Raw genomic sequence first — 21,623 nt, 5'->3', positions numbered from 1 at the left:
CAAACCGACCAGAACCAGTTGTTGATTGAAGAGATAATCCAATCGAAGATTCAAGATCAAGCCGGTCCAATAGAGGTTCAAGATTAAGCCGGTCCAATTCAATTCAGATCACTCGCTCAGAACCGAACCGGCCTAACCATTTCCACATGTGATCTCGGTTCAGACTGTTCCAATCCAAGCCAGTTCTGAGTAATCCGCCCCATTCCATTTAAGGTAAGCATGTAAGATTTCATTTATGATTCCTAACCGGTTTATTGTTTCTGGTTTGTGTTGGTAATTTTAATTTCAATTTAAGAACTTATGGGCAAATTGTTAAGTCCTTTTTATTTATTTTGAGTCCAATAATTCAAGGCCATTTGTTTAACCTTTGTTTAGAGTCCAAGTAGAGTCGGTCCATTCTGTTTAAGCCTTCACGATTTAGAGTCCCAAAGAGTCAATGTCGTTTTTGCTTGAAGTCCCCTAGAAGGGAATAGCTGCCGGGTATTTAATCCCCACTATATGCAGCCTTGTATTTTTTTTAGTTCATGAAATATATGAGTCAGTTTGCCCCAGCAAAGATTTTCTCTCTAGACTTGTGTGTAAAGCCGGCTAGAAAGAACCCTTGAATCTTAACAAGTTTTCATCACCAAACTTGTGGCGATTCCTCGCTCCATTCCATCCACCGATCCAGCTTGAGAGAGACATCAGTCCAGCAAGCCAGATTCCATCTTCATGCCATCTCCATCCCCTGTTCTTGTTGAGAGAGACACGTTCAGCAACTTGAATCCATCCGCCATCTCTATTTTTCTCTTGTTTTGTTTCATTTTGCATCTTGTAATTTAGATCGGCCATTCTTAATAAAAATTCATAAAAAGTCATATTTGTTTCTGTTCTTCATTTCTCAGTTAGTTTACTTCCTGTTCTTCATTTTAAATCCATAAGAACTCAAAAAAAAAATCATTCTCTCTTGTTTCAGGTACAAATCGGTCGATCCTCTCTCCATCGCATCCGCCTAGCCGCCCCTCTGTCCGTCTGTTCTTCTTGTCCAGTCCGATCTGTTTGAACCTCAGTCAGACCATTTGAGTAGTCTGAATCTCAGCCTGCAACATATTTGCACTCGGAGCGGGAATCATGGGCAAGGGAAAAGCATGTTACAATATTCAACATATCAGCATTTTGGGTAGAGTGAAAGGACTTTATTGCGAGGAATGGGACATTCATGCACGGCCAACCTTTTTAAAGAACTAAAAGAGTTTAGGATCACTACAACAATTTTTTTAATCATTCATTATTTCCTACATACCATGGGAAAAAATGTATCCACTGGTTCTTTAGCTATTATAACTGCAAGTAGGCTTGGGCATTCGGGTCTTCGTGTCGGGTTTAGGTCAGGTCGTTGTGGGTCCGGGTCCTTCGGGTCTAAAAGTTTAGGACCTAATATGGTAATTTGAAATTAACGGTTCGGGTCTTCTTGGGTCCGGGTCAGATCGGGTTTTAGATAGTTAGACCCAATATGGTAATTAGAGGTTATCAATTCGGATTCAGTTCGGTTACGGATGGGTCATGTCGGGTCCAACCCCAAAATATACCTAAAAACACATAGAAAATACCTAAAAATATTTAAATACTCGAAAAATATGATAAATTTTGTCTAAAATCTGATCCAAGGACATGAAAAATATCCGAAATTTTATCTGATTATCCGAATTATATTTTTGAAAATCTAGATTTTTATCCGAAATCCAAAACCATACCCAAAAACTAAGATTTGAAACTTAGAAAAAAAATACACATTATACCAAAAATAAACTGAAACACCCATATATACCTAATATATACTAGAAGTTTCAGACTTTTGGGTACCCCACTCGGGTCTCGGGTTCGGGTCGGGTCGGTCCAAGAAAATGTTGATTGTACGAGAATCAGAGTTCCCCTGTTTGTTTACGGGAATTCATTGGACTTTCCGATACAACAACTCAAAAAGAGCAGCCGTCCTTACCGGTGAAAGTCATTCCAAATAATGTTTTTCTTTGATCCGCGGGTCTTTCACAACAAGACCCGCATGTCTTTCACAACAAGACCCACTAGGGTAAAAAGATCAGGTTGATTATGGATTGGGTCAGGATTTTTTGGGTCGATTTCGGATCGGGTCCTCGGGTCCGGATAAAATGTCCAGTCCTAACTGCAAGATCTGCTCATATAGATTTTTTTATGTTTGTTTTTCTATTCTGATTTAAATTTTCATACCACCTGTTTGAATAATATAAGAGTCTTTAGTCTCAAAAAATATCAGATTAAATAGTGTCATTTTATTTACCGTTTCATCAAAATATCATATTCTAAGGGAAAATATTCAATTTTAATTTATTTTGGTAAAACTCTATATATATCATGGCTTAAACGGCCAAAAAAAAACATGGCGTGAATATTTAACTATACAGTATTATTTATATAAATAAATAAATAAATGAAAAGAAAGAAAATAAATAAGTTTCGAAACGTTTTGTAAAAGTCTTTATAGTAGCAAGTTCACATCTCTTTGTCTTGGAGGTGACTAATATTGAAGCAGGTCCTCCACTGTTTGAATTTTACCAGACGAAGGTTGAAATTTTAGGACGCTACCCGTGAAACCAGATGATGAATCGGTTTCTGTACTCATAAAACTTAAGGCGGTAACGACATCGCTGATTAATGGTCGAACTATTGGTTCTTCATGCAGACACATTGCCGCTACTGCTATAGCTTGGTTTAGACTTTTTTCCGGGAACTCGCCTCGAAGGAGTGGATCAGCTAGCTCCGGGAATCTATTTGGTTTTCTGAAAATCGGTTGTGCCTAAACCACGGTTATAAATACATAAGTTAAATGAACCTCAAGAAATGCCAACCGGTCAGGTTTGTATGAATGTTAAGTATGTATAACTGTATAAGTGAAAAGAGAGTTACCCAAGTGATAAGGTTTTGCTCATAACTCGGTCTCGTTGTGTCAATAACACGTTTACCGGTTATGAGTTCCAACAACACGACTCCAAAACTATACACATCAGATTTAACCGTAAGGTGACCGGTTTTCTGATACTCAGGAGCACAATAACCGTAGGTTCCCGTAACTCGGGACGATGCATTTTGTGTGTCACCAACCGAACCAAGTTTTGCCAAACCAAAATCTGATAGTTTTACTTCGAAATCTCTGTTGAGCAGTACATTCGACGATTTAAAATCTCGATATATCACCGGAGGGTTTGCCTTTTCGTGGAGATACTCAAGCCCTTTTGCAGCTCCTAAGACTATCCTTATCCGAGTGTTCCAATCCAATGGTTGTTGTCCCGGTGCAGCATCTGGTTTAACTAGATCATAAAGCCAGTCGGTTATACATATAAGTTTCAGATGTAATACCTTAATCGCAGGTTCAGTCCGATTTCAATATATACAGCAAACAAAATAAAACGGTTAAGGGATTGACAAGAACATACCGAGAAGATGATCTTCAAGGGAACCAAGAGGCATAAACTCATAAACAAGAAGTCTTTGGTCTCCATCAACGCAATATCCAATAAGATCAACAAGATTGGGATGATTAAGAGTACTTAACGCAGAGATCTCTAGCAGAAACTCTCTGTTCCCTTGTAATCTATTTCGATCAAGTTGCTTCACAGCCACCACCTAAATTCAACAATCAACAATGAATAAGAGACTCTTGTCTTTGTTTCTTCAGACAAAGTTCCTTTGTTAATAAAACAGCTCTCTGTTTCTTAGTTTCTGTTTTTTTACCTGTCCTGTTTTCTCCAGCTTCCCTTTGTAAACTCTCCCGAACCCTCCTTCTCCAATTAAGAACTCTTGCTTGAAACTATTTGTAGCAGCCGCTAATTCACGGAATGTGTAACTCTTTGCCTCAATATTGATTGGTGATTCTTTGCTAATTGCCACTGATTCCCATGAAGTTATTTGTCCCCTATCATTCCCTGTTAACAGATTTAGAAAATTATAAAGTGAACCTGAATGAGCTTTTGTAATCATTTTTGAACTCTTTCATTTTAAAGACTTGGAACCAATCTTTAAAAATAAAGAAGACAAAAAGAAACCACGAAACGAGCGGACTCATTAAGGGGCATTTTTATGAAGAGAGCTTACACTGAGGGTTCTGTTGTTCATAACCAGCAACCATGGATGAGCCTTCATTCTCCCTACTTTTGCTGTTCGTGGTTGACCCCAAGAAACAACTCATTTCTACAAAGTTTAAAACCTAAGCTAATTCTTTGTTTTGTAGTTTTCCAGAGGTCAGAGGATCACTAGTTTATTCCTATAAACTTCCATTGTTCCATTGCGTAACTATCCTTGGGGTATATCTCGCTTGCTGCTGATGGGTTTTACAAGAAAAGCATAAAGTAAGACAAGAACCTTCAATACTTGAAACAGGTTATTAATCCTCTCGTTTATTTAGTTCTGCAGATTTTGGTAGATTGGGTTTCGTTATTAGATGATTTTAAGAAGGAAAATTGTTTTTATGATGAAGCAAGAACGACAAAGACAACCTCAGGACACGATGTGAGAAGGCTGTTTTCCGTTATAAAACCGCCTTGTACCTTCCCTTGGTTGTAGAAGTTAATAAAACAGAAAATCTTTGGTGGGATTTTCCAAAAATAAATTATGATTGTTTTTACCAGATCCGAATTTGTTGACATCTCCTTTTAGATTTTTCGTGTTCTTTTTTTTTACGTATTTTCTGAAAGACATCTGACAGATGCAATAAATAATTCGACCAACTACAAAAAAGTTGGCTTTATTAGCTGTGGAGATCAGAACTGCTGCTAACTTAGATTTTGAATGTTTCATGAGAATCAAACAAGCCTATTCTACCTCGTTGGTGCATGAAAACAGTAAACACATATTTCATTTCTCCTAATCTGTTAATTTCATACACTTGGAGCGTATAATAAGAACACAAATACAAAAACTGGGCTGAATAACCAAAATAAATATGTATAATTTAATGTATATTCCTTGGAACGAAGGTTAAGCAAGTGACACCGGTAAAAACATGTTATAGCTATGATTTATTTTGAGACTATGTGGATCCTAAAACTAATTCTAGATATTTGGTAGTGATTGTACGTAAAAGATTGATATCTTGCATATTTGCATTGTTTTATCCATTCATCTATGAGCATTTTTATCATATAGATTAGGATTTAGCCATGTCTAGGTCGCATTTTGCATTCATTGTCCTTATTAGGTGCTGAAGTGTGCCATGGAGTGATTTGAGATGTTTGGGAGCATTGTGATCCAAAAGGGGGGTGAAAGATGAGCATGGATGGAGCCTTTAGAGAAATCTTCTGTTGCTAAGATTTTGTGAAGACACAGCAATTTGAGTTAGCTTTCTAATGGAAGTGGTTTCAAGTCATTTGAAGATGTAATGAAGGAGTTATGACCAATTTACTAGAGACATATCCACCCTGTTCGAGCATCCTGGAGCGACCTACCGAGGTCGCTCCCAGCCAGAGCAACCAGCCAGAGCGACTAGCTCAAGTCACTCCCAGCCAGAGCGACCAGTTCAAGTAGCTCGCGTTTTGACGGGGCGAGACACGAAGAAACGCGTCGGGAGCGACCTCCTGGAGCGACTATGCTAGGTCACTCCGCGTGTTTTGCTTGGACGATTTTGATGTTATTTCAGGGGCCTTTTGGTCATTTGTTTTGATGTTTTACACTTTCTAAACCTAAGTTAAATACTTTTGTAAGCCATGGAAGGCAAATAATCTCTTTTCTAGAGAAGAACTAGTAAAAAACTTCTTTTGATTTAGATTGCATTGATTTCATCTTGTGTTCTTGTTGATCTCTTATCTATTTCTCTACATGATTAATTTGAAATCCAATATGGGTTTAAGAAGAATCATGGAGATTAGTGAGTAATCACCTTTTGAATTCATGGGTTAGGGAGATCAAGGGTGATTAGGTTAGTTCTAGGATGTTTTAGTGTAGATCATTCTTGTTCCTTGCTAGTAGAGTATTCATAATGCATCTTATGAGTTGGCCACTTAAAAGTTGATCAATAGGCATTTCCAACCCGAAAGGTGTTTGATGAAACGCCTGAGACAACTCTCCTAGGCTTTTAGTATACTTTGCCAAAGACATTTGTTGTTAAAGATGCTAAGATAGCTAATAGACTTGTTAGTAATGATTGCTTTCATATTATTCAACCAAAGACATTTGATGTTTGAGATATGTTATCAAATGAGCATTCATCTAGACATAGAGCTTGCTTAGAATTGTGTCTAGGCTTAAGGTTGATAGTTTGATTGATCATTTGCCATCCTTAGTTCGATACTTGATCACCCAAGGTCTAATCCCTATGCCCATGAGTTCTCTTTTCCCTTAGTCAAGAAAGTATCATTCTCTTATTGCTTTCTAGTATTAGTAGTAGTTTAAAACTCATCTAAATCATTGGTTACAATTAAATTAAGTGGGTACTTGCATTCTTGGTGCTTTGATATCCCTCAGAACTGGTTCGACAATCATTTATACTACAACATTTGTCTTAGGAGCCTTGAAAACTCCTAACATCAAATTGGCGCCGTTGCCAAATTCTGATTAGATTTAAACATTGAGATTTAGTCACTTGCTTGAGACTAAGTCATTTTTATTTTCTTTTGTTACTGATTCTCTTTCTTCACCTCCCTTTAATCTACAGGTGTATGAACTTGAGGAGCAGGGATCCATCAAACCTAGTTCCAAGAGCTGCAGACATCAGAGCTTTAGAGAGAGAGTGTGCTAGAAAGAGAAGAGAAGAAGAGCAACAGGCTCACTTGCAGAGATTGGATACTGATATGGGAGACATACCTCAAAACCAACAGCGAGCAGCTCGACCCATTGGCACTTACGACCGCCCCAACATTCATGGTCATAGATTGGAAATCCGAGCACCCGCTGTGGCAGCCAACAACTTTGAGATCAAATCAGGACTTCTCAACGTGATCGAGAACAACAAGTATCATGGCTTGGCTCTAGAGGATCCATTTGATCACTTGGACAGGTTCGACAGCTACTGTGGGTTGTCAAAAATCAATGGTGTGTCTGAAGATGCCTTAAAGCTCAAGCTATTCCCTTTCTCTTTGGGGGATAAGGCACGTCAATGGAAGAAGTTTCTACCCAACGACTCTATCACCACTTGAGATGACTGCAAGAAAGCATTCTTGGAGAAGTTCTTCTCTACTTCAAGAACTGCTAAGCTGGAAACGAGATTTCCAGCTTTCAACAGAAGAACTTGGAAGGCTTCAGTGAAGCCTGGGAGAGATTCAAGGGCTACCAAGCTCAATGCCCACACCATGGCTTCTCTAAGGAGAGCTTGCTGAGCACATTATACCGTGGTGCTCTTCCTAAGTAAAGAGCCAGACTAGATACAGCTAGCAATGGGTTCTTCTTGGGGAGAACTGAGGAGGATGTAGAAGAGCTGGTTGACAACATGGTAAAGAGCGATGCAGTCTACAGTGGAGACCACGACATAGGCAGTAGAACAGATGATAAGCAGACGAGGAAAGAGATCAAAGCTTTGGAAGACAAGATTGACCTACTCATTGCTGAAAAAGCCACCCAAGAACAGCTGAAGTTTGTTGGTAACTCCAAGCAGAAAGATCTACTTGCTGTCAATGAGGTTGAGGGTTTGGAAGATCAAGAGGAGTTGTGTTTCATTAACAATAATGATAGCTGGTACAAAAAGGAGCCCAACTTTCAGTACAACAACTACCAACAAAAATCCTATCCAAACAACCAACAGAGTGCTTATCCGCCAAGAAACAACCAGCAAGGCAGCTATCAGCCTCAGCAAAACCCCTCGTCTGGTTCCTCTGCTCCTCAAGAGAGCAGCACTGATACATTACTGAAATAAATCTTGGAGTCTCAGACTAGAAGTGAGAAGCATGTTGGTTATGAGTTGAAGAACCTTCATTCCAAGATTGATGGGAGCTATAATGAGCTCAACAACAAATTCTCACACCTTGCTTCTACAGTCAAGAATTTAGAGAATCAGTTTGCTTCCATGAACACTCACCAGAATCGCCAGCAAGGATCTCTACCTGGAAAATCTGACCAAAATTCCAAGGAGGCCAAAGCTATCACCCTTAGGAGTGGTAAGCAGTTACCTCCTAGAACCCTCACCAAGGATACTGAGAAACTAGGTGAGGAGGTGGCCATCAACTTAGATGATGATGTGGTAATTGTTGATGAGAAGACCAATGATGAGATTTTGGAGAATATTATGGAAGCTAAAGGTAAAAGAAAGGTTGGAGAAGAGAAGAAAACAATACAAGATGGTGAAGTTGTTACTCCAGCAAGTGAAAGTTCTTTTGTTCCTCCTCCCTATGAACCCAAGCTTCCATTCCCAAATAGATTCAAGAGGCAGCTGCTAGAGAAGTACAAGGCTCTGTTTGAGAAGCAAATGAGTGAAGCTCAGGTTGCAATGCCCATCATTGATGCTTTCATGTTGATTCCTCAATACAGCAAGTTCCTGAAAGATGTTGTAGCTGCAAAGAAGAAGGAGATGGAAGGCATGATGATTCTTACCCATGAGTGCAGTGCCATCATCCAGAGGCTTGATGTTCCAGAGAAGTTAGAGGATCCAGGATGCTTCACACTGCCTTGTGCTCTTAGACCTATGGTATTTGAGAAATGTCTTTGCGATTTGGGAGCTAGTGTCAGCTTGATGCCTTTGTTTGTTGCAAAGAAGCTTGGATTCACTCAGTAGAAGAAGTGTAGACTCTCTCTGGTGTTAGCTGATCGTCCAGTGAGGTACCCTGTGGGCATCTTAGAGGACCTCCCTGTGAAGATTGGAAGGTATGAGATACCTACAGATTTTGTGGTGCTTGAGATGGGTGAGGAGGCTCAAGACCCATTGATTCTAGGAAGACCATTCTTAGCTACAGCAGGAGCTATTGTTTATGTGAAGGAAGGCACGATTGATCTCCATTTGGGTAAAGAGAACATCCTCCACTTTGACATCAAGAGGAAAATGAGGAAACCAACTGTGTTCGGGCAAGCCTTCTACATTGAAGAGATGGACACTCCTGCTGATGAGCACCTTGAAGAGTTACCACCTGAGGACGACGAGGAGGGAGCATCTCCCTCTACTCATTCCCCATAGAAGGTAACCCACCACACTCCCCTCTATATACCATTTTATTTTTGCATATTAGTCTTATTTTCGGTATCTCTCTCTCTACTTGACAACACAGAGACTGTGTAACTCAAGTTTGGGGGAGGTACCAAGTATTTGATCATGTTTGCTTTGATGTTGTTTCATTGAGTCATGCATTGCATACCTATTTGCATATTAAAAAAAATCAATCATTTAGTTTCCATCATTTGCATTTGTAGGAGAGTCTAGAGCATATAGGTTGCATTCACTTGCATTGGAAGCAATGATTTTAAATGCCTTGTAAAGAACACTACGTTGCACCTGAGTAGCTTTTGCACCTCTCAAAAAGACTTGTATGTTTCGAGCATTGAAAACTCTTCCTGAAACTTGTTGATTGCTGAAACTCAGTCTTTGAAGCCAACTACAACCTTATTTGAACTGAACGAACTTAATGCTTCTTGCTCATGGTCCCTTGTGTACTGAGTCATGGCTATACACACTTGAGTTGTCACATCCTTTATGCCAATCTTATTTTGACAAACTCTAGTGGTAGACCACTCCCAAAACTTTTCCCTCCTTTTAAGCTTTCATTGTTTGATGAGTGAGGCCTTCTTCGGAAAGTCTTACATGTGCACATGTGCATAATGTTGAGAGTATCGGGAACGACAATGCTTGATCTGAAAATGTTGCATACCTATTTGCATATAAAAAAAAATCAATCATTTAGTTTGCATCATTTGCATTTGTAGGAGAGTCTAGAGCATATATGTTGCATTCACTTGCATTGGAAGCAATGATTTTAAATGCCTTGTAAAGAACACTACGTTGCACCTGGGTAGCTTTTTCACCTCTCAAAAAGACTTGTATGTTTCGAGCCTTGAAAACTCTTCCTGAAACTTGTTGATTGCTGAAAAAAAAAAAGAAATGACTCTTTGTGTTTAAGTGAATTGTCTTATTGGGATAAGTAGAAAAACCTCTAGCTCAAGTTATGAAAAGTCTTGACCCCCATCTCAAAAAAAAAAAAAAAAAAAAAAAAGAAAAAAAAAAGAAAAAAAAAAAGAAAAAGGGGGCTAGCAAAGTTGTTAGGAGCTAAGTAATGTTTTGAGGTTGTGGAAAATCCCTTGTAGATTTCAAAGAGAAGGAGTTAAAGTTCTTAGGATCTTTTGGTGAGTGATGTGAGTTGGGTTTGACATTTGGGAATGATTGTGTAATTGTATGTTTGGGAAAATGGTAGAACAATGGAGATTGAACATTGTAAGCATGAGTTGATCCATTTCTTAGATATATTATGTGCAATGTCAAGGCTACTTGTTTCGAGAGTAAACCACCTTAAAGATCATATATTTTGAACCTCTTGACTCACTTGAATAAAAGTCTTCCCTTACCCAACCAAATGACTTAGACCAACTGACCATTTGCAAGAATTCACCTAATGTTTTGTGCTTAATGAATGTGAGAGTTGGTTGATCTGAATGTGTGGATGCTTGATGATGAGTGTAAGGGAAAAAAGAGTTGAGATAGGCCTAGAGAAGCTAGAGTGTAATAAGAGAGTGTGCTAGTTTTGTTTGCTAGTTGTGTTTCTTCTGGCTATGAACTCCCACCTTCAAATATCTCTCCCTATGAGTTCTAGAAAGTTCACTTGTGGACAAGTAAAAGAACAAGTTTGGGAGAGTTGATATCTTGCATATTTGCATTGTTTTATCCATTCATCCATGAGCATTTTTATCATATAGATTAGGATTTAGCCATTTCTAGGTTGGATTTTGCATTCATTGTCCTTATTAGGTGCTGGAGTGTGCCATGGAGTGATTTGAGATGTTTGGGAGCATTGTGATCCAAAAGGGTGTGAAAGATGAGCATGGATGGAGCCTTTAGAGAAATCTTCTGTTGCTAAGATTTTGTGGAGACACAGAAATTTGAGTTAGATTTCTAATGGAAGTGGTTTCAAGTCATTTGAAGATGTAATGAAGGAGTTATGACCAATTTACTAGAGACATATCCACCATGTTCGAGCATCCTGGAGCGACCTCTCAGAGCGACCTACCGAGGTCGCTCCCAGCCAGAGCGACCAGCCAGAGCGACTAGCTCAAGTCACTCCCAGCCAGAGCGAGCAGCTCAAGTAGCTCGCGTTTTGACGGGGCGAGACACGAAGAAACGCGCCGGGAACGACTATGCTAGGTCACTCCGCGTGTTTTGCTTGGACGATTTTTATGTTATTTCAGGGGTCTTTTGTCATTTGTTTTGATTTTTTACACTTTTTAAACCTAAGTTAAGTACTTTTGTAAGCCCTGGGAGGCAAATAATCTCTTTTCTAGACAAGAACTAGTAAAAAACTTCTTTTGATTCAGATTTCATTGATTTCATCTTGTGTTCTTGTTGATCTCTTATCTATTTCTCTACATGATTAATCTGAAATCCAATATGGGTTTAAGAGGAATCATGGAGATTAGTGAGTAATCACCTTTTGAATTCATGGGTTAGGGAGATCAAGGGTGATTAGGTTAGTTCTAGGATGTTTTAGTGTAAATCATTCTTGTTCCTTACTAGTAGAGTATTCATAATGCATCTTCTGAGTTGGCCACTCAAAAGTTGATCAAATGTATTTTCCACCCAAAAGGTGTTTGATGAAATGCCTGAAACAACTCTCCTAGGCTTTTAGTATACTTTGCCAAAGACATTTGTTGTTAAAGATGCTAAGATAGCTAATAGACTTGTTAGTAATGATTGCTTTCATATTATTCAACCAAAGACATTTGATGTTTGAGATATGTTATCAAATGAGCATTCATCTAGACATAGAGCTTGCTTAGAATTGTGTCTAGGCTTAAGGTTGATAGTTTGATTGATCATTTGCCATCCTTAGTTCGATACTTGATCACCCAAGGTCTAATTCCTATGCCCATGAGTTATCTTTTCCCTTAGTCAAGAAAGTATCATTATCTTATTGCTTTCTAGTATTAGTAGTAGTTTAAAACTCATCTAAATCATTGGTTGCACTTAGATTAAGTGAGTACTTGCATTCTCGGTGCTTTGATATCCCTCAGAACTGGTTCGACAATCATTTATACTACAACATTTGTCTTAGGAGCCTTGAAAACTCCTAACATCAAAGATTAAGAAGAAAGACTACGTGAACAACAATATTTTCAGAACAAACGATGTAATAACACTCGAGTTGAAGAAAATGGATTTATATTAATGTTTAAGGTATTGTACAAGGTATCTGGATCACAAATGAACTGAACTAAGCAAAGGTTGTAAACAAAAGAGACAAAGTTGAAAACAAAATGGATAAAGTTTATGAAGTTGATGTTCATCGTGGTAATCTAAGTCTTTGAATGTCCTTCCATTTCCTCTCTTCCTTCTTTTATACTAATTCTTGTTGGCAAATGCTTGCCTTGTACATTGACGATCCTGAGATCTCTAAGGCATCTCGCTTGTTACTCGTTAGCCCCGATGATTCTGGAGGATACGCTAAGTCTTCTTTCCATTTTACATGTGACCATGCCCAAGACAATATGTTCTCCATGGTTTTGCATTGGTACTTAGTTATCTATTTGTACAGGTCTGTCAGATAGAAGGCCCCTCTTGAAGGCATACATAATGGTTGAGGCGTTACATCCTGAGATAGATACCTTCTCCTGGTTGAAGCGTGCTATATAACTACACAGGGGCTCGGCCCGATGCTGAAAACTTCATAAAGGTCACCAGCTGTCTTTTCTAGATTCATGCTCTTCACAAACTGCTCCACAAACTGGTCGGTCAAGGTTGCGAAGGAATGTATCGAACTGTTTGACATGTTTGATATACCATAGCAAGGCGGACCCAGTCAGAATCGAACCAAAACTCTTGCACCTCATGGCATTCGCTGCTTGTACAGAGCCACATGATTGTATGGGTCATTGGTGCAGTAATACATTCAATGTTAGGGAAGGAGAATTTCCTTGGCATCTATATTAAGGTGATCATATCATCCACGAAGGGTGCCAGCATAAGAATAATGAGCACTTTGTCGGATTGGGGAGCGACACACGGGAGACTCTCAATCGTCGATTGAATGGCTTCGAAATTCTTGGAGAAGACCTGCTCGAGATAGGCTGTCATCACGGATTTTTTTGCTACTACTGCCTTTTGCATCTCCTCGTCAGTATCTGAGTCAGAATTATCGTCTGCATGGTTCTATTGAATTCATCATATAGCATTGATCCTAATTGTCAATTCTTCCCTCGATGGTGGAGCATATCTGGTGGCATTGCCTCCCTCAGTCGGAGTTCCTAGAGATTGCATGGGTCGAACCCAGGTGCGGAACCGTCGCTGCTTGTTCTTTTCGTATGAAGAGGTGAATTTTCTTCTCGAAGGATTAAGTTTTCAGCTGCAAGTTGTGAAAGATTTTCCAAGCTTTGCTCCAACAGCTTGGAGTGCTCGTTCATCGTGTCCTTCAAGACTTGAACCTTTGAGAGGAGTTCATGATTATCTGTAGAAGTGTTGTTCTCCCAAGTTCTGTGTAACTTGGTGACTTGGTTTTGCAAGGCTTCAATCCGAGCTTGCAATTCAATTTCAACTGAGGTGGCCGAAAACTGCTCGTTATGCTCATTTTGCGTCATCGTCACGTAGTTTGGATTACCCCTCCTTCTAGAGCCAAACTGTTAGGATAAATATGTGAAGGTGCATTTGAGGCACTACGGAACATATAAGCAAGTAAAGAAAAGCAGGAAAAGAGATCAAAATAGTGTTTTATTGATCTTTAGAGCATGAACTTCAATGATTGGTGTATAAATCCTAGTTTCTAGCCGTCTATCTCTAATATTTTATGTGTATTATGGTCGATTTTTTTTTAATGGTTTGGGTCCTCTTTATATATAGGTAGTTCATAGTCAGCAATTAGGTTAGAGACTTCCATATTTGGAAATAAAGGAATAATCTCCTATAGTGAAAATCTTTTATTTTACCCAGACACAGAGACGAAGTCGAGTTTGAAACGGAATTTTCTCTAGGCCTGATTCAGAAAGCCGCGTCTTGTTCAGAAACATGAGTAATGTTTTCCTGAATTATTTATTCCCAACAGTCCGCATGCGAGGGTGTATCTTAGAACAAGGTTGAGAGGCAGAGCCAGTCCTAGTAGTTAGGTGGCGGGAGCCATTCGAACCCACGACATAGAACACTTACAACACCAAGCCAAACCACTAAGATACAAAGAACTTCATGTCCAAATGTGGCCGTTTAAAATCATAATATTTTGCGGCCGGAAGCACAAGCTTCATTGGCTTCCTTCCAAGGCAGGCTTCCATTATCGATGGACTCGACCTATTCACTTTGATGAGTTTGATGTCCAATAAGGATAAAAGAAAAACGGTGTAAGGAAAAGAAAGTCGGCAAACAAAAACAAATAACCTATTTTCTCTAGTCTAAATACCATAGAAAATCTGTCTAAGAAGACATGAATCTCTATAATATGATTTGAGAAGTCACTTTCATAGGTGTCGCGTTCACGTTAACTCTCACGATGGTTGATTACATTTAAACTACTATTACTGAATTTTTATTTAGTTTCCTTTTAAGAATTTTCCAAATAAGATATTTAATAAAAAGGAAACATTTATAAAGTTTAAAAAAAAAATAAAAGGAAAATATGTGTATAATATGATTTCATTAAAAAGGATAGTTCACAAAATAGAAATATTCCATTTAAAATATTTTTAAATAATATAAAATATACTTTTGAAGTAATAAAATATTTCCTTACATTTATATTTTCTTAGATGAAAATATATATTTGCATATAATGTGATTTCATAAAACAAGATTCACACACATAATCATATTAGGAAAAGAAATATTATTTCTTTTAAATTATAATTTTAAACAATACAAAATTTTATATTTTCAAAGTAATAGAAATAATTTTATATAGCTATCTATTTTCTTAGATGATTACATAAACATGTATATCTTTAATTGACTAAAAATAGTTTATAATTAGTATCATTGAAATGTTTTATTTATTTTTCATATATTTAGTTGACTATAATATCTTTCAATTACAGAAAAAATCTATAAATTATATTTTACTAATATAATATGATTTTTAAAATACAATCATCCAATTTTTATAAACTGCTTATTTTTAAGAGATTAAAACTAAAAAGAAATAACAGTAAATATCTTTTGATCAAATAGTTTTAAAATATTTTAAAATAACACAACACTATATACTTTACGAGGTAGATATATTATATTTAATCATTATTAAAATTATTTGTTTTATGTTTGTGGAAATTAATATGACTATAATTAAAATACCAAAGCAAATCTGAATACTTATTTTTAAGATTATTTAAAATAAATTTCAGTTTACCATTTAATAAATCTAAGGCATAAAATTATTTAGAGTTTAAAAAATATTTTAATTATTGTAAATATTGATATGTGTTCATGGCTTCCAAAAATGTATCAGTTACTTATGTATGTAACTTCTTCATATTGATCATCGCTTTATATTTTGGTATTTTGTTTTTAAAAAATCAACATATAGTTTTAGAAATATTATGAAACTACATGCACATTTAAGCGATAATAAAATTAATTTGATTTTACTTAATAATAATAAAATAATTATACTTCAGTTTCAATTTGAAAGAATATATGTAACTCAATATACTCACAACATGAGTAACTCGACTAATCCAACTTATATCGAAAATCATAGATTTAAGTAAATATAAGAATATATAATTTTATAATAATAAATTATTTTATAAATGTAAATTATAGGATGACTCAAAACATATCAACAAATGAAAATAAAATATTAACCAAATGTTATAATTTAGTTCTTTTGTAAAATTTATATATATGCATGAGATTGTAGAATATTATCGTTATATTAATTTACGTAATTTGGAATCAGATACTTTAGTTTATTTTATATTTAATTCTAAGTTCAGTATATCTTAAGTTATACATAATTTTCCTCAAATATATTTACATATCTAAGATACCAACCAACGTAAATGCAAATAAGAAAATTAATCATAATTTTAATATATTTAAAATAAAATAAAAATTATAGTTGAATTCAGAGAAATAGTTGGAATCTAATATATCCAAATAATAATTAAATCGACTATTAAAAATAACAAAACCGAATAGATATAACATATCTAAAATCATTTGTCTAATTAAAGTAATATAATATTATTAATATAAATTATATACAAATTTAAAATTAAAAATAAATAATAATGAATTATCATAATAGATTTATTTTATAAATATCTATATTTGTGCATGAACACGAGAAAACCATCTAGTATTATATATCAGACATGAGTGACAAGAATAGAACAATACGTGGTTTCCTTAACTAGGCTTATTGCCTATTATATAGTCGAAGAATCGTCTTCCAACGACCTTGGTTTTGTTATACCAATTTCAATACATTCTTGTAATCGTTTGATTATATTTGGAATACAAGTCTTTCAAATAAGCCATCATCAAATTCTTGCTATATTTATATACCCCGAATTCAGATTCAGCATAAAACTCTTACCTCCGGAAAGAAACGATCCAATTCATCAAGATACACAATGAGTATTGGATTGCACTTCTCGACAAATCTAATATCTTTCGTTATTCTAAGTGGTTATTCCCCTTCCTTGTATTTGAAGCGAAATCCAACGTGCTAAATGACTGCAAACTTAGATGTCGAGCTTGTCTCCATCACAAGAGTTCTTAAATTCTATGTTATAACATTATCTCAAGGGATTAGCTTGTATACACTTTTCTTGTCTACAGAAACACACTTTGACAGCCTGCTTCTTTAACCTTGTGGGGCTGAGCTTTTTTTTTTTTTTTTTTTTTGTGGGGCTGAGCTTTGATTGAGTCCCAGCACTAGCAGGGCTTATAGAGCGGGTGAGTGATGGGTCGAGTGTTCCAGTCTCCCGTCTTTCACGAACTCGAACATCAACCTATTGCTTTTTCATGTACAAAATTCTCAACGTTGCAATTCATTTTGTTACTTGCCCTTTTACAAATCCACATAAATTAATATCAAGGTTATTTATTCTCAAACATCATTTTAAGTACATATATCAACGAAGATGTTCTCAACGGTTTCAAACAAGTCGGCATCTATCACCAGATCTTGAAATTGGTCTAGGAACAATCGCTTAGACACTGTCTTCGTCTTCGTCGCTAGAACTCGAGCTATCCATATCGTCCCCCATTGAAGATCCGGCGAAACCAGACAGATTTTCATCATTTCTTATAGCCTTGCTTTCAACGATCGAGGTAGGGGTTACAACAGAGGCAACAACACCAGCAGCCGGCTTTGTGTTTGTGGATTCCGGTACGAGTCCTTGTGCCTCCATGGATTCTCTAGCTGCTCTTTCCTTGGCTTTCTTGGCTCTTTCAAGTACCTCTCCCTGTGAATGCATATCAAAGTATCTATCAACAATCAATCAAGGGTCTTTTTTTGTTAATGTACAGTTGTTTAGACTTTAATGAGGTACCTGAATCTCTTGAACTTGCTTCTGTTGCTCAGCTTGAAACCTCCCAATGTTACCCAAAACTTCGCCAACAGTGGACTCAATTCGCTCGTTGATAACCTCAGCTAGTGCCTTTCCCAAAAAGAAAGCATCCAACACGTTTCTGTTTTCGTTTTCACCTTTACCCAAAATAAAACATATTTTTATTTTATCGCCAACAGTACAAGAATCAAACCCTAAAGATAATAATTGCAGAAAGAAAGCTAAAAAAAAATCAAAAAGGTTCTCACCAGAACCTGTACCTCCCTTCCCTTTGCTGCAGCAATTGCACTTTAAAGAGGTTCTTTGAACCTCACCACTTAGTCGCGTCCCGCGAAACTCAAAATTGGAACGAGGATTGGGGAAAACGAAGCAAACACGAGAAGGTTGATGATAGGCATTGGAGAGAGAGGACGAAGAAGAAAGTGGAATCGCGTAGTTGCTCATCTCTCGCTCGCTCAACTCTCAACCCTTCCAAGCTCCGATTGGTTCTCTCTCGTCGTCCTCGTCTAAGGATGTCTAACAAGATCTGGATTCGAGTTAAACTGGGCCTATAAGGCCCAAACAAGATAGTTTTGACATATATCTAATGATAGTTTTTGAAAATGACAATAGATATGTCAATAGCCATGTTTTGGACAATCATCGTTTAAAACGGTAGATATGTCAATAATGATATTTTGACAAATAACACATGTTTTGACAAATAATCTTCTACTTTTTGGAAATTTTCTGATTTTTATTTAATTTTCTGAATTTTATTCAATTTTAGATTTTTTAATTTAAGTTTTTGATTTTTAATTTAAGTTTCTGAATTTTATTTAATGTTTATTTATTTTTTATTATTAATTACATAATTATATTTTGCAAAAAAAATCGAGACATTATCGTTTTTACCTGTACAACTGGTCAATTTGTTTCTTGATGAACAACATTTGCCTCTTAAAACCACTAAAACATTCCATCATGGACATGTATATACTTTCACCTCCTTCCTCATCTATGCTTAAAACCAACTGGACTGTTATCTTGGTAGGTAAAGGAACTTTGGAGCCAAATATAACCGAAGACCTTTGCGAATTGACCACATGACCAGAAGCATCACCAGACAGTTTTAAATAATTTAAAATCTCACCAGCCTCCTCTGCGGTTGCTTTGCACATCAGCAAACTAAGCAGACTTATTTGTGCATTTTAGATTCACCTTTCAATCAATAAAAAGCATACATATGTATTTTCAGTAAAAGAGTGTTCTTTGAGTGTTCTTTAGATTCTAAGTGTGAGATATATTAGAAAGCTATAAAGCTCGTGGTTCATAGGTTCATTGAGTGATTCAGGAGCCTTGAAGATCACAGGTTGAGAGAGTCAATAAAACTCACAAATTGAGAGAGTCAATCATCAACTATCCATCATCAATCATCATCTTCTATCCATCAAACCATTCCATCCTTTATCTCTTTAGTTTTTGTTAATTATTTTATCATTCATAATAAACTCATTGTTCTTCCTTTATTTCAGGTTATCTTGGATATGAAAGGACAGTAGTTCATCCATTAACCACCTCCATCTCTACCGATTTCCCGACCATCGCCATTTCATCGACCATCTCATCATCCTAGCTTACGCGGATGTATCAGAGAGTCTGGTTTACTCTTCCCACCATTCTCCTTTAGTGTAAGCGAACTTGCTGCAGTGTTACGACGATTAGGCACTGCTTTCACGGCTTGAGCCTTTATCTTCCAAGATGGAGGCCTACAACGAGACATTTTCCCCACTCTTCTATCACAGGCGGGAGGATCTAATGATGTTCCAACTTGAAAAGACGTAGAGACAGCAGAGTCAGAGCATCCCACCATTGCAGAGAAAGCTGAATCCAATTTTTCATCCTCAGAATGAAACTGAGTTTGTATTGGTAATGACTGAGCAGCTCTTGGGATTTTAGATAGCTTCTCAACCGAATTATTTTTAGTATATGAGAAGACATGTCCCTTGCCCTTATCCAAGTCAGAAGTGAGTCTAGTAAGAGTTGCCACATGCAATTTTCCTTGATCAGCAAGTGATTGTTTCACTAGAAAGATGCTTGCATGGCGTTCTGCATCATCAGAGTGTGAAACATATAGCATATTCATCATCTGTTCCTGTGGAGGTAGCTCAGGAAAGAGCTGAGGGAAGCCTGGAGGGCCATTAGTAAGAGCGTTCTTCTGACTACTTTCCACCTTATCAGATAAGGAAATATGCATAAGCTCAAGCCTCGGATCAGACTCCTTCAAAATCTTGGGGCCCTTCATGAGAAGTGGACACTTCAGTTTCTCGTGGGTGAGGCAGAGGCAGTGAAAACAACGCTTATGGATACGCTCATACTCGAACTCAATGTTGACCGTAACTCCTTTTTTTAACAGCCATTTTATGAGAAGCTTTGTCGATTTCTTTGTTTCAAAAGATACCAGAGCTTGAATGTAGTCTTTTGTATGGAAGATCTTTGGATCATAGGCAATCTCCACTATTGTGCTCGTCTCCTTGGCCAAAGCATACATAGTGCCAAAGTAAAGAAGTTATTTGGAATATGTCTAATATGAACCCACACATCCATATAAAGGAGAATGTCTTTAGGAAGATCCAGATTCCAGCAAACAAGAGCCATAGCCCAATGATTATAGAACTAAGGTATGTCATTAGGGACGGTCTGGAAGTCTTCTTCACGCTGGAATATGAACTGGAACTTATCTTGAGAGAGAGAAATACCACATACTCTCCCATACACATACCATGCTGTTGGCATGTACTCAATCATCTTTGACATTGGCTGGAAATCCTGTTAAGGAGTCTCCCCAACAGGCTTGTGGTGTTTTCATCAAACACCTTGAATTTCGGTTTATCCAGAAGGGTTAAAAGTTATTCTTCATCACCTAGCGACATTGATTTGAAGCTTTGATGCAAAGAATTAGCCATAGGAACACACGGAGAGAAACAAAGCACTAGTAAAAGCCAGCGGGGATCGTGAGTCTTGGGAAGAAGGTCAGAGCAGATCAAAGAGAATTTTCTCTCTGCAATAATACATAAAAATATCATCAAAGAAAGGAAGGAGGCCAATTAGTGGTAAGAAAGGGTAAAAAAAAATTGATTAGGAGGAAATCTTATGAAGCAAGATAGGAAAGTAGCGGAGGAGAAGAAGTCAAGAAAATATACTTTCTAAAACAATTTTAAATACAGTAGCAAAAAGCAGGGATGGGGATTCATTCTATGTGTAGGAAAGAGGTTTAAAAAGATAATAAGAAATACACCGGAACTCGTCCAAAGTAAAGAGAAACTAATATAAAAATTTCTCTGATAATTTAACTGTAAATCAATCATAACATGAAAGTTAGATAACATATTTTCAATATTATGAATGATGACCTGCGGGATTGACCCGTAAACCATGAAGAAACCAGAGAGCATATTTTCCTCTCCTGCAACTACAGCAATGCCATTTGGAGCTTCATCTTTGCGCGATTGGATCCTCTTCGTCGGGCTTTTCTGACTTGGGAAGAGCTCCTGTCCTGGGTACAAAGCCCCTCTGCCTCAGCACCAACAACGCTCAAGAAGCTGGCCACTCAATCTCTCCTCTACAACGTCTGGAGGCAACGTAATTCAGCGGTGCATCTCTCAGAATTCTGCCCAACCCAGACGACCTTCAGCTACATCGACAGGGAGGTTCGCAACACGATAAGTGCACGAAGACATAGGAGAAGCTTCAAGTCTCTTATGCAACTTTGGATTAGATAACTAAATGTTTCCACTCTAACTTTTTGTGACTACCTTGTTTTTTCTTTCTTTTTGTCAAGGTATCACATTTTAGGCTTGTAAAACCTTAAACCTTTCATTATATGATATTTACAATTTAGCAAAAAAAAAACTGTTTAGCTATGCAGGGTAGACATGGACATATATACAAACCGTAATACATGGCGGATCAATCCGCACGGCCCATAAGAAAATTGAACCCGCTACGGATTGGAC

At 37.2% G+C, this 21,623-nt stretch overlaps 2 protein-coding genes and 1 non-coding gene across 5 annotated transcripts; all 3 read right to left on the bottom strand.

Annotated features, from left to right (window-relative positions):
• Positions 1–331: 331 nt before the first annotated feature.
• LOC103863687 (probable serine/threonine-protein kinase PBL24) lies at positions 332–5,999 on the bottom strand. Its single transcript, XM_009141438.3, has 5 exons — positions 4,108–5,999; positions 3,748–3,938; positions 3,450–3,639; positions 2,923–3,323; positions 332–2,812 (listed from the first exon to the last, which is right to left on the bottom strand). Exons 1-5 carry the CDS (start codon positions 4,199–4,201, stop codon positions 2,534–2,536), a joined length of 1,155 nt encoding a protein of 384 aa, XP_009139686.1. The 5' UTR covers positions 4,202–5,999; the 3' UTR covers positions 332–2,533.
• A 1,197-nt stretch (positions 6,000–7,196) lies between these two features.
• On the bottom strand, positions 7,197–7,302 carry LOC117133859. Its single transcript, XR_004457900.1, has one exon. It is a non-coding gene; the product is annotated as a small nucleolar RNA R71 (small nucleolar RNA).
• A 9,796-nt stretch (positions 7,303–17,098) lies between these two features.
• Positions 17,099–20,200, bottom strand: LOC103863642 (uncharacterized protein At4g13200, chloroplastic). Of its 3 annotated transcripts, none has more exons than XM_009141396.3 (3): positions 17,889–18,151; positions 17,611–17,765; positions 17,099–17,523 (listed from the first exon to the last, which is right to left on the bottom strand). In XM_009141396.3, the coding sequence occupies exons 1-3, from the start codon at positions 18,070–18,072 to the stop codon at positions 17,269–17,271; spliced, it is 594 nt and encodes a 197-aa protein (XP_009139644.1). In that variant the 5' UTR covers positions 18,073–18,151; the 3' UTR covers positions 17,099–17,268. The 3 variants fall into 3 exon arrangements, 2 of the variants coding, with proteins under 2 accessions (XP_009139644.1, XP_009139643.1); XM_009141395.3 differs by having other exon boundaries at positions 17,877–18,146; XR_004457759.1 differs by lacking the exon at positions 17,099–17,523 and having other exon boundaries at positions 17,753–17,765; positions 17,889–20,200.
• Between the last annotated feature and the right edge of the window lie 1,423 nt (positions 20,201–21,623).

The sequence above is a fragment of the Brassica rapa genome, chromosome A04 (genome assembly GCF_000309985.2).
Source record: "Brassica rapa cultivar Chiifu-401-42 chromosome A04, CAAS_Brap_v3.01, whole genome shotgun sequence".
NCBI classification, from domain to species: domain Eukaryota; kingdom Viridiplantae; phylum Streptophyta; class Magnoliopsida; order Brassicales; family Brassicaceae; genus Brassica; species Brassica rapa.
Note: the sequence above shows the minus strand (reverse complement) of the source record. Positions and strands in the feature narration are given on the sequence as shown.